Here is an 11,534-nt window from a genome sequence, read left to right as displayed (position 1 = left end):
AGAAAAGTGGATTTTGAGGGGTATAGCTCCATAGACCTCCTTCATTCTGCACTCGCCCGTAGCGCCCTCATATGGAACTTGAGTGGAACTGCAACCAGTTCAGAACCCGGAAGTTTCCCGGAAGTGGGAGTTCTCTTTATTAGACATTCTCTGGGATGTCTGTGTAATAATTGGTTTGTGAAAGTCCCAGAGAAACACAAACATCCGACGACATAAAATCACCGAAGTTTTTGGAATCCCTACCGGACGCATTTTTTAGGTCTCGAAAAGAGGACATGTCCGGGTAAAGAGGACGTCTGGTCACCCTACAAGCGGAACCAGAATGTCAGAGCATTAGCAACATTAGCAACAACATTAGCAAGCCAAAACTCTTTCTAGCATGGGTATTTACAGGGAGAGAATAACCTGTCGATGCCTCGAGAAAAAAAAAAAAGTGATAAGAGCTTGCCGCTAAGCACTATCTCTGGTCGTACAATGTGTAAGACGTTATTGACATTTTATACGGCTTTTTAAGACAAAAAAGCTGCCTTAAGAAAACACTACATAATCAACAACAACTTTTTAACAAGTTACTTATATGCCAATTCCTGTACATACATCTTTGGTTTGTGGTATCGGTCACCTGCCAAATGCCACAGAACAATAAGACCACCTTAGTAGTCACTCACTCAGTAGTCACTTGATCTCTATCCATTTTATCCAGCATAAAAAAAAATGTTTTGACTAAAGGTCCAATAAACACTATAATAACAAAACAACAGCATTTTCGGGATATTAGTTGATATGTCAGGCTTCACAGGGTTAACAGTCATCAGTTTTACTGATTAATGTTTATGTTGAACATAAAGCTCAATAACATCCAATAGCCTACAGTTTCTAGCGTACAACACGGCTAAGATGCATCCAAAGAGAGAGAGCAGAGAGCAAGGAGAGGGCAGTTCAGGATGAGTTGAGCTTAGTCGTGCAAAGAGAGGCCAGGGTGTTGAACCTGGGCCCTAGGTGTAGCAGCATGTCTGTGTTAAAGGGGCTCTCAGGGATGGAGATGGCATCCAGCTGGGAGCTGGTCTCTGGGTCCCCCTCTTCTGCATAGGGGTGGGGGGAGTAGTCACCCAGCTCATTCCCTTGCATCTGGAGTCTGTACGTCTTCTGTAGTGAGGGAGAAGAGGTGTGGGAAGCAAGGTGCAGAAAATCGTTTTTAGCCTACATAGTGGAGGAAATAGTCTCCCCTTTTTTGATGTTTTACTGATTAGCACTAAGTACGTAAGTTTACTTACCTTGTGGAGTACAGGGAGCAGAGCATCATATTTGTCCAGATAAGAATCCTCAGACCAATATTTACTTCTTATACTCATACTCTTGTGGGGAAAAACATGTCAGTAATATGCAAAGCTCTTGCTCAAAGTCAGTGTTAGTAAAACAACATTAAAATGGATGAAAATTGTTTACAAAAACTCCAGATTATACGTACAGTACATTCAGTACATAACTGGACCAGTGGTCTGTTTTGTTGAATGTAACAGGTATAATAAGAAGTGAATAGGACAACCCTAAATAAAAGTACATACTAACTTGGTTCAATGTAGTTGACTGTACCCAGTGGAAGGAGCCTTGTTGTCTTCCTAGACCTGGTTGGTACACTGAATCCCTAAGCAGATTTGAGCTCTGAGACCCCAGCTCAGCTCCCGCTGCCGTACGTTTTTCATAATTGTCTTGAGTCACTGCTGTTATTGCAGGGATTTGCAGAGGAAGGAGGGGTACCTAACAACACAATTTTCAATATCCCTTAATGCTGCGTGTCATGGAGAACATATTCTATCTGTGCCTATCACATTCCACACTGGGTGATGGTCAGAGCATGGCCTTACCACACAGTCACTTCCTGGTGTTTCAATGTATGATTTCATTATGTTGCCTGAGCTTTCTTCTAGGATGGGCCTCATCTCACCCTCACAGGACAGCATGAGGGCAAGCAGCAGGACGCCTACTGGGGAGAACAACAAAGAACAGTAAAGCAGGAGTGACACAATATCTCTTTCCTGTATTAACACCGGTGGTACAGTAGATAAAAGATCTGCGGGTAGGATCTCTATGTAGCAGTTCAGCCTGTCAAGTGTCAGTCATTCAGGGAATGGCTCAATGTAAAGACCAGACCACAACCAGTTTGTTGTGTCTGCTACCTACCCAGCAGCAGGAGGGCCAAGAGTATCCCGATGGCTGTCCCACCTCCCAGCTGTGTGGCACTGCGGAGGTCACAGTGTTGTATTTGGGAGCACTCACACACAGTGACTGACAGGTTGTGCACAGCTTGCTGTCCCTGTAGATCAAAGACCCTTAGCTTCAGCTCATGATACCCAGCATGCACTGTGGCCTCCTTCACTAAGCTCACCGTGTAGCCTGCACAGGAGGAAGGAGGGAGAGAGGAAGAGAGAGAGATCGCCAAAGACAAAGAGAGAGGATGAGAGGACAAATTACGAAGGAGGACTTCTACAGAGCTCCTATAAGACCTCCATCAGTACCATAGCAGGGCAGTTAATAGCATGTTGTCTCTACTGTTGTGAATGAGACATATGTAGCTAGTAGGAGGTTTCAGAGGAGGGCCTCACCATTGTTGGGTTCAAGCTTCCACTTGTCCTTGACATCCCCCTCAAGCTGGAAGTGGAAGGGCCCACTGTAGGGGTCTCCATCCAGATCCAAGGCAGTGATGTTGGTAACAGAGGCCTGGTCTGACAGACACATGTCCATGCTCGTCCTCTCCAGAAAAGGCGTATTATCATTCTGGTCATTTAGGTGGATGTTGAGGGTTCCAGTTCCAGTCATGGGTGGCTTACCTGTCAATCACAACACCTCAATCTCAGATGATATGCTTCATTTTATAGTCTTACTGGATGTATAAAACTAGTTATGTTCAAAGATTTTGTATTGTCTGTTACTTGCCTGAGTCAACAGCGTAGAGAGTCACTTTGTAGTGACCATTGATGATGTTGGGGGCCTCTCTGTCTAATATCTTGGCTGTGGTTATGGTTCCAGACTTTGAATCCACTTTGACCCACTCATTTAGGTCCTCTCCCTTCATGTACCTATGATGGATACAATACATATGTGGGGCTGTACCAGCATTGCTTTCAGTGAGTTTGCCCCATCACAGTGCATGATAACAGTAAATAAGAAAGAGGCTCACAGCAAGGTGTTGTCGTAGTTGTGGTCCAGGTCTTTGGCTGTGAACACCTCCAGACTCAATCCTACCGGCATGTTCTCATCCACCGTAATGTTTTTGACATCAGGAGTGAAGAAAGGAGGCTCATTTACATCCTCCACGGTCACCACCACCTGGCGGATGGCTGGGACATCTCCAGTGGTAACCACATCCCATAAACCTTTGTCAGGACGACCTTTGACCTGACAAGTGTGGTAGGGCACCATGTTTGTCACACTGACAGAGAGGTTCCTCAGAGATCCCTTCTCATAGTCCAGGGCCTGTCAGAGTAGGGAATAAAGCGTTATTGAATAAAGCAAGATTTATATCCAAGTACTTTAATGTGATTTGCATTGATGTGTTTCCACTGAAATTGGGTACCACAGTCATATCTAGCTCAAAATAAGGAACAAACCCTATCAACAAACAGGACTCCTTCATTGCTCTGTGGGTCAGTGGTGATTCTGAAGTGGTTGCCTTTGTCTACATGGATGGTGTACACCGCCCTCCATGCATCTGTACCTGGAGTGTCCTGGTCTGAAACTTGCATTCGTAAAACTGGTACTTTCTCATCCCCCTCCTTCACTCTTCCTGAGCCCTTGAAAACCATGGCAAATACAAAAGCTCTGTTTGTCACAGAGAAAGGCCATGCACATTTCGACAACAAGAGCAGGAGAAGGGGAGAGCTCACTGTTTGTCCTGTGAAGACAGGCAGGTGGTTGTTTCCATCCTCTATGTTTATAATGACGGTGGAGATGCTGGAGAGCTGAACCTTCTCTCCGCGGTCCTTGGCCTCCACCAGGATGGTGTATTTTTCTGCTTTCTGTGGGGGAAGACATGTATCATTCAAGGTATAACACGAACCTATTCTAAATATTTACGTTTCCATGTGTAACTGAGTTGGTTAAAATCACTCATCAGGATAAACATTGCTTATCCCATCAAAGACCTAGCTTTTGGTGACGTAGCTCGTTAACGTATGTTTTTTAACCCTTTGTGGCCAAAATCGAGAAGAAGTAAGCTATACTGACCGGTCTTACACTGGTGATTACACCTGTGAAAACACCTGCAAAAACACCTGCGACTACACCTGTGACACTTTAAAACGTACGACAAACATTCTCACATTGAGGATTTGTGTGAATGAGTGGGATTAAGACTGGACGTTGACTAAATTAGAGTGCCCTCTCACCTCATGGTCAAGACATCCTTTAAACTGGATTATTCCAACTCGATGGTTCCCTGGGCCACTCTGCTCGATGTAGAACTCCAGGTCAATTGGCAATGGGCTGACAGAAACAATCCTGAGGTCAAGTGTGCCATTGTTGGTCATGTATTTATCCTTATCTGATGCTAGAACCCCAGTTAGAAATGTATCTGGTGACAAGAGAGGGTAAAACAGGTATAAATACAGATTTCTTTTGAAAAAGCGTTAAATGTGTGTGTCTTGCTGAGAGTGATGTCTTGTACTCTGTGATGCGGACTCCTTCAGGTTGACAGTATAAGTTTCCTTTTCAAATCTAGGAGTATTGTCATTGATGTCCATCACCTCCACCTCCACCCCTAGTCTGGTGGTCACAACATTGTTGTTTTCTAGGACATAGGCCTCAAATATGAGCTGGAAATAAAGAGATGAAGAAGGAATGATTTACTAAAATGATTTTATAAATGGCTATTTATTAAATATAATCCACCTAAATACGACACTTTACTTCTGACATTAATTAAGAATTCCTCTCACATTCAGTTGTTTATGCTTCTCGTAGTCTATCTTCTTATGAACCCAAATTTCACCATGTGTGTCGATGGTCAAGGTTCCTTTTGGCTCCTCTGTTACTCCCTTGCCTTGTAGATTGAAAAAAACTGCAAACTGCTTTTTCTCATCCTGCTTTTTCTCAACCTGCTTTTTTTCAAACTCGATCTGAAAGAACACTAATGGTCTTTTAGTTGTTTGGTCTGTGTTGTGTGTTTGTGTGTGTCTGAGGATGTGGATGTCTGTGTTAGTGTATACTGTTCTGTACTTGAGTCTAAATGTGCAGTTCACACATCAGTCACTGAGTCAGTTTCGTCTGTACTCACTTTGCCCAGCAAATAAGGGAAAGGACCAGGATACTCCTCTGTGATCTGAAACGAATCTATGATCCAGTGTCTCTTCTTCCGGACCAGAGTCTCAGGGGGGGACGCACTGAGGATTCCCACACACTACACAACAAAGCAGAGAAACAGAAGTGTCAAGATCAACGTCTCCAACTGTCTTCCCTCCCTCATAGCAATGAAGGGGCCCTTCCAGAATAACCCCTGAAATGAGAGAGGCCACTATTGTGAATGACCAGATGTCTGGGAATGAATGTAACTTAGAGCAACTCTCAGAGAGCCATGGAATAAACACTGACATCAGAATCACAATCAGAATCAACTTTATTGCCAAGTATGACTACACATACAATGAGTTTGTCTTGGTGACAGCTGCTTCCAGTACACATTGACATTGATATGAATAAAATTCATTGATAATAAAAAGCACACAGATAATAAAAAATACATCGAAAGATAAAAATTCAAAATAATGTATACACACAAACCTACATACACACATACATGATGCAAATCTGTTTCCTGTTATATACATTGAAAAATAAAAATCAGCTGTGACGTGAAACCCCGATAACATTGTAGTCGGAGTAATGTGGAACAAAGAAAGTATTTGTAGGCTAACATTGGTCTATGCTGTCATCCTTCACTCCCACCTGACAGAACATTGCAATGCCTACATTAAGTTCTAGGTAAACTGTGTCACTGATTGTTACAACCCTCTTTGACTAACATCAGGGAAAATGAAGCGATAATCGTGTACCAAAAAGTGATGTTTACAACACGATCGTCACAGGGAAATAACAATGGAACAATGAACTGTGCCAAAGAAAAAAGAAATAACAAAAAAGTGTCCCATCTACTAAACACATAAACGTCCCTAGACTAAACATACATGGGGTGGCAACTGTTCCTTACATAGTGTGTTATCAGAGGTTCGCTACGTGATGGAGTATAAGCCCATGGGCAGCTTACCCATTCCAACCTGGTCAATGCTGGTTTATTTAATAAATCAAATTAGACTTACCAGCATGAAATACAGTTTCATGGGTTATAATACACTCAACACTCAAATACACAAAAGTAAAAAGGGGTGTTGAATGAAAGGATTGTCAAGAAGAAAGATCCAGTGATAGTGTCGCTTTGGATGCTGCTGATCAGGTCCTTACCAGAGTGGCGAACAAGCTGATGGTTATGGTATTCATTCTGTATCCAGATAAGTGAGAATAATTGAGTCCACAGCATCTGTTACTTTGACCCAAGATACATCTGAATCACCCACTACTGAGCCACTACTGAACAAGCTTCCAGGTGCAGGCTTTTAGAATACTGTGTGGGCGGGTTCAATGCCATAAACACCACACATATTCACTGGAAGTTCAGGGTAGACCTTTGAACTGCACCAACACTGCTTAGTCATTCTACTTTTAACATCCGAAACTAGCATGAATATTCTTTTTGAATATCCATTTTGGTAATAGAAAATGCTGAGTAACATTAGTGTGCAATGATTCAAGTGGTTTTTTGGGGGAGGGGTGCTAACAGTCCTTACACTGGGAAATGATATAGTGTTGCAAATTGACCATGTGGAGAGAAATGCTGGGCTACACACATGGTAGATAGCATAGATGAATATATTGATGCCTCAAAAGCCATTTTATTAGGGAATGTTTACATTTGGTAAATAATACTGTCAGAGCTGAAAGCTCAGAGCAAAGTTAACTTATTAAAAGTTCACCAATCATTTTTAAAGGGGCAATTGACTGCAAAACCGATTTTACCTTGTCATTGTTGAAAAACGACAGTTCGGAGGGTAAACTGAACATACCGTGAATATCAAAGTCTATTGACACCTCTTTCCTATTCAAATCTCAAAAAGAAAAAATTTGGCTGTAAAACGCTAGCTTTTCAACAAAGCCACCGGTCCTACGTAGGACCGGTGATCGCCCTCTTATTGGCTCTGGTCTGTATCTTTGTCACGCCCCAGAATTTACATCCAGACCAGCCAGAGGTAGCGTCTATCTCCGATACTAGTTTAGCTGCGCGCTGCTCTGTGTAGGCTACTTATAAGGAATTACAAAGAAGAACATTTTGAATTATAACAAGGATATTGATTATGGACCACGGTCGTAAATGCTGTGTTCCAGGCTGTACAGGGAAGGCTAACACTTACAGTCTTCCCAAGGAGCCAAACATTCAACAGGCATGGCTGCTGTTGTCTATGAGAAGATCCAGGCGAAGTTCGACACTCAATCATTCATTTGCTCTGAACATTTCACCCAAGACAGTTTTGACAACCTTGGACAATTTCAAGCAGGATATGCTAGGAAGCTGAACCTAGAAAGAGGTGCTGTTCCAACCATATGCTCATTGCAACCGCAAGCTATAAGGACAGTAAGATGTTGTGCTAACAGTTATTAGCTATGCTAAAGTTTCCTGTATATAGCATACCAGGTAGAATGCTAAATACGTTTCTACACACATCAAATGACTCTAGCTAGACTAGCTGTAGTCGGCATTAGAAGGGAAGCTTCCGAAAAATAGCCAGAAAACGAACTGCAGCCTGGCTTATTGCTAACGCCTGTCTAGATAATCTATTTGAAAGAACTGGAGAAAGGCAGGTTTTAGATACAGGATACATTAGCATTGCTAGTAACTGTTACTAGTAACACCTAGACTGTAGGCATGTAGTTAAACAAGTTTAGCTTGCTAGTTAACGCAAGAGCATAGAATGTGTGATAATTTAGCCTAGTTTATTGGCAATGGGGCTAACGTTGATTCATGTTCCTGACTGTGTTTCATTCAAATAAATAACCTGTGTAATGAAAATCTACAATTCACGATGCATGTTTGTCCAGATCTTTGTCATGTTATTTTACAGCAAGATATCTAGAGCTAGCCTAGCTAGCTAACTGAAGCCGAGTAGAATCACGATTGCAACAACGTTTGGTTGCTAAGCTGTAGCCTAATGTTCTACCCACCTAAGTCAATCCAGTTTGCTTCAACAACAGAAGTGGAAACAAGTAATGTTATCATTTCAAATGTTATATAGTCAATCTGTTGAAAACAGTGTTGTGTAGACACAATAGATTTATTTGCGCGTTTTTATTTCAAGTCTCCAACTTCAGTGTTTCAGCGAGTGCTGCTGTTGGCCGTGTTGCGTTTTTGCTCCCAGCTTCACGCGTTGATAACCAACCAATCAGCGCGCAGCTTATCTAAATATTAATGAGCATACCATAAAAGGAGAAAAGCTAGTGTTTTTTTCCCGGGAACATTTCAGACAATCTGTAAGAGGGCATAGAACAGCACCCGGGCCATTTTCAACCCAACCAATGTTACATACCCCATTCGGAGACCTTAAGGAACAGTGTGAAATACCCCCAAAAAACAGTCAATTGCCCCTTTAAGTAAATTCCCATTCCCTGCCTGGACTACACCCCCCACCCCTGCCTGGACTACACCCCCCACCCCTGCCTGGACTACACCCCCCACCCCTGCCTGGACTACACCCCCACCCCTGCCTGGACTACACCCCCACCCCTGCCTGGACTACACCCCCCACCCAGGAATAATTGGTTCTACTACTACTGTGTGCGGTGTGGTGAAGCAACATCAAAGGCAGCCTGTCATAAAACTGCTGTTTGGAGGTTATTGTTGCAACACACCATATGAGTCATGAAAGGTTCAGTTTACAGTCAGCAACGAGTGTAATCAATCATTCAGTCCAAAAACTGAATTTCACTTTTCAAATATTTTTACAAGCTCACTACATCTCTGTAAAGAAGATTTTGACAAACAAATTATAATCTGTGAGTATCTTTATAATATGTTAATCTATGACGTTATTGTGAATGAGATTATACCATGTTTGTTTCTCCAGCTTCCTTGTCTACCCTGATTGATGTCAAATGATTCTAGAGAGCCTAGTTTAGAAATTATTCATTTTATTAATTCAGACTTTTTTGTATCAACATAATAGGATGCTCCACATTACAAAAGTGGAAAAAGCAATTGCATCTGTAGGTCTATACAAATATCTGTTGTATAAAAAATGGCTTCTGGTTCTTAAGAGAGAATAGTACATTGCAAAACTGACTATCAAATACTCTTTACAAGCACCTCACACTGTAGCATATCTGCAGAACATGTCCAAAAATATTCTCAATTTGATTATTCATTTTCTGTAAAGAGCTCACATTAGTATGTTGAAACAAAGGATACTTAACCTCTAACAAAATAAATAATAAGAATCGGGATACAGTATTACATACACGGTTTGAGAAGTCTTCTGGAGTATAAAAAGGATAGTGACACACTGAAAGATCTACAGTAACATGCCCTTTAAGTTTTCCAGAGATAGGTGTCATAAAATGACTGTCATACAGCAATCAATTAAATTCAAAACCGTCAACTGCCAGAGAAAATAAAATGTCTTAATATAGAAAATATCCCGTGAAGTGAAGCTCCCACCAAGTTTTCAGGTTTACATTCAGTTTGGATTCCACTCTTGCCAAAACCATGATGTGTTGTTACAAGGAATTATAAGAGGATTAAGGATATAAAGGTAAAGCAAAACACCCTGAGCTTCTTAGCTTCTTGATGAGAAAGTTTGTTCAGTGCACCACATCCATCAGTTTTATGCCTTCTGATTGGTCCTTTATTATGATTCAAATGAGGTCCTGGATGACTTCCCATGTGTAGGTGGCAATCCTTTTTCCACAGAAGAACGTAATCTTTATTAGGTCAGATGTGAACCAATGCCAAACCAATCCCAGTCCAGGCTAGTATCTACAAGTTGCTTTCTGTTCCCTGCATGCCCTGCTGACAGATGCCTCCAAGGGTGTTGAACTTTGGCCCCAGATTTCCCACAAACTCTAAATCATCCCCCAGGTTGCTTAGCGACAGCTCATCCAACGAAGTGCACATGCTTCCCTGCCCTTCATAGATATACTGACGAGGCAAGTAAGCAGGGTAGTCATCACCAATCATGTGCAGCCTCTGTGGAAGCACACAGCCAGCAATGTTAACCCTTACATAATTGAACACAATGAAATAACTCTGTATTTGTCCAGCATTACATTTACATTTAGTCATTTAGCAGACGCTCTTATCCAGAGTGACTTACAGTAAGTATACAGGGACATTCCCCCCAAGGCAAGTAGGGTGAAGTGCCTTGCCCAAGGACAAAACGTCATTTGGCACAACAGGGAATCGATGTAACCTTCCAATTACTAGCCGCTCAGACATCTGACTCCCTGACAGTATTCAAAGCATGCTTTAGTCGTGTCCGCTCAGTGCAACTTTCTTCAACATGGTAGAAAAAAGAGCCATAAATGACCCCTTAGAAATCCCCATAGACACACACGCACATAGAGGTGAGAGGTGGATTACCTTGTCTATGTTCTCTGCTGAGACCATCTGGACCCCTCTGCGATTGAGGGAGTGGGAGTAGCGTGCAGAGTTGCTCTGTTGACAGAAAGAACCATGTAAAATACATGTTGTCTTTGCTGCAGACAGTCAGTTAGCATAATACATGACAGTGTGGCTTAACTGTATCCTGTTAATGGGTCACACACGTGAGTTACAACATGTAACAATGTATTGAGTTCGCAGACGCTTTCATCTGAAATGCTTTCAAAGTGACATGAAAAGAAGGATTTGAACTTGCAATCTCTTGATCAGCAGTTAAATACAATGCCACAGAGCTTCACCTATACCTACATACTAGGTAAGGTAGACTGTGGCATTGCCAGTAAAAATGAATGTGGGTGAAGTTTCTATCATCTTCTTCCATTTTAACTTACCTTGATGGAGCTATACATCCTGCTTGAGTTCTGCTATGAGAAAATACAGGGTTTCTATTATCGTCATTAAAATCACTGTCGACGTTCATACAGCAGCACTATTGTTAGCTGTCTACTACTGGAACCACTGGTATTTTACAAGCAGGGTTATGAATCCCCCTGGTGGCCATGTAGAGTATCTGTCACTTACAGTGCCATGCCCCCACTGGCTCCTCATGGTTCCAGTGGCCACAGCTGTTCTCTCGAAGGTTCCTGATTGGAAACCTCCCGAAGAGGAAATCTGAGTTGCCATCTGTAGATAGACAGGAGAAGGGCGTGACAAAGGGACGTGTTTATTCCATGTGCGCTGCCCATGAGTGCCATTCTCTCACCTAGAGCTCTCACCACTCTGACCACCTGAGATACTGTTTAGAAACGGAACCATGGAACCATGGTGCAGCACAGCA

The 11,534-nt window shown here is 42.3% G+C and overlaps 2 protein-coding genes across 3 annotated transcripts in view; both read right to left on the bottom strand.

Moving 5' to 3' along the window:
* Window positions 1-80: 80 nt before the first annotated feature.
* Window positions 81-6,626, bottom strand: LOC124481140 (cadherin-like protein 26). Its single transcript, XM_047040955.1, has 16 exons — window positions 6,454-6,626; window positions 5,273-5,395; window positions 4,935-5,114; window positions 4,664-4,811; window positions 4,386-4,570; window positions 3,885-4,016; window positions 3,609-3,791; window positions 3,179-3,474; window positions 2,935-3,077; window positions 2,604-2,828; window positions 2,387-2,394; window positions 2,182-2,314; window positions 1,866-1,984; window positions 1,570-1,758; window positions 1,275-1,355; window positions 81-1,146 (listed from the first exon to the last, which is right to left on the bottom strand). The coding sequence occupies exons 1-16, from the start codon at window positions 6,487-6,489 to the stop codon at window positions 940-942; spliced, it is 2,388 nt and encodes a 795-aa protein (XP_046896911.1). The 5' UTR covers window positions 6,490-6,626; the 3' UTR covers window positions 81-939.
* Window positions 6,627-9,211: 2,585 nt separating this feature from the next.
* The window catches only part of cdh26.1 (cadherin 26, tandem duplicate 1), a 10,959-nt gene continuing 8,636 nt past the window's right edge, over window positions 9,212-11,534 (bottom strand). The window contains exons 16-19 of one of the 2 annotated variants that reach the window (XM_047040003.1): window positions 11,279-11,380; window positions 11,089-11,121; window positions 10,676-10,750; window positions 9,212-10,282 (exon numbers count right to left, since the gene is read on the bottom strand). In XM_047040003.1, the coding sequence (XP_046895959.1) occupies window positions 10,073-10,282; window positions 10,676-10,750; window positions 11,089-11,121; window positions 11,279-11,380 (420 nt within the window). In that variant the 3' untranslated portion in view covers window positions 9,212-10,072. The remainder of the gene's footprint in view (window positions 10,283-10,675; window positions 10,751-11,088; window positions 11,122-11,278; window positions 11,381-11,534) is intronic. The other variant, XM_047040004.1, reaches the window with a different exon arrangement.

Source organism: Hypomesus transpacificus, chromosome 18, assembly GCF_021917145.1.
Source record: "Hypomesus transpacificus isolate Combined female chromosome 18, fHypTra1, whole genome shotgun sequence".
NCBI classification, from domain to species: Eukaryota; Metazoa; Chordata; class Actinopteri; order Osmeriformes; family Osmeridae; genus Hypomesus; species Hypomesus transpacificus.
The sequence above is the reverse complement of the archived record's forward strand: the minus strand, read 5'-3'. Positions and strand labels throughout refer to the sequence as shown.

Bases quoted from the DNA above. Each gene is read 5' to 3' on its own strand.
- LOC124481140 (XM_047040955.1), bottom strand. From the start codon at position 6,489: ATGAATACCATAACCATCAGCTTGTTCGCCACTCTG. The intron at 5,115-5,272 runs GTGAGTACAGAC...GTGTTCTTTCAG, and splicing joins TCCCTTATTTGCTGGGCAAA to ATCGAGTTTGAAAAAAAGCA. The intron at 1,759-1,865 runs GTAAGGCCATGC...TTGTGTTGTTAG, and splicing joins CACCAGGAAGTGACTGTGTG to GTACCCCTCCTTCCTCTGCA.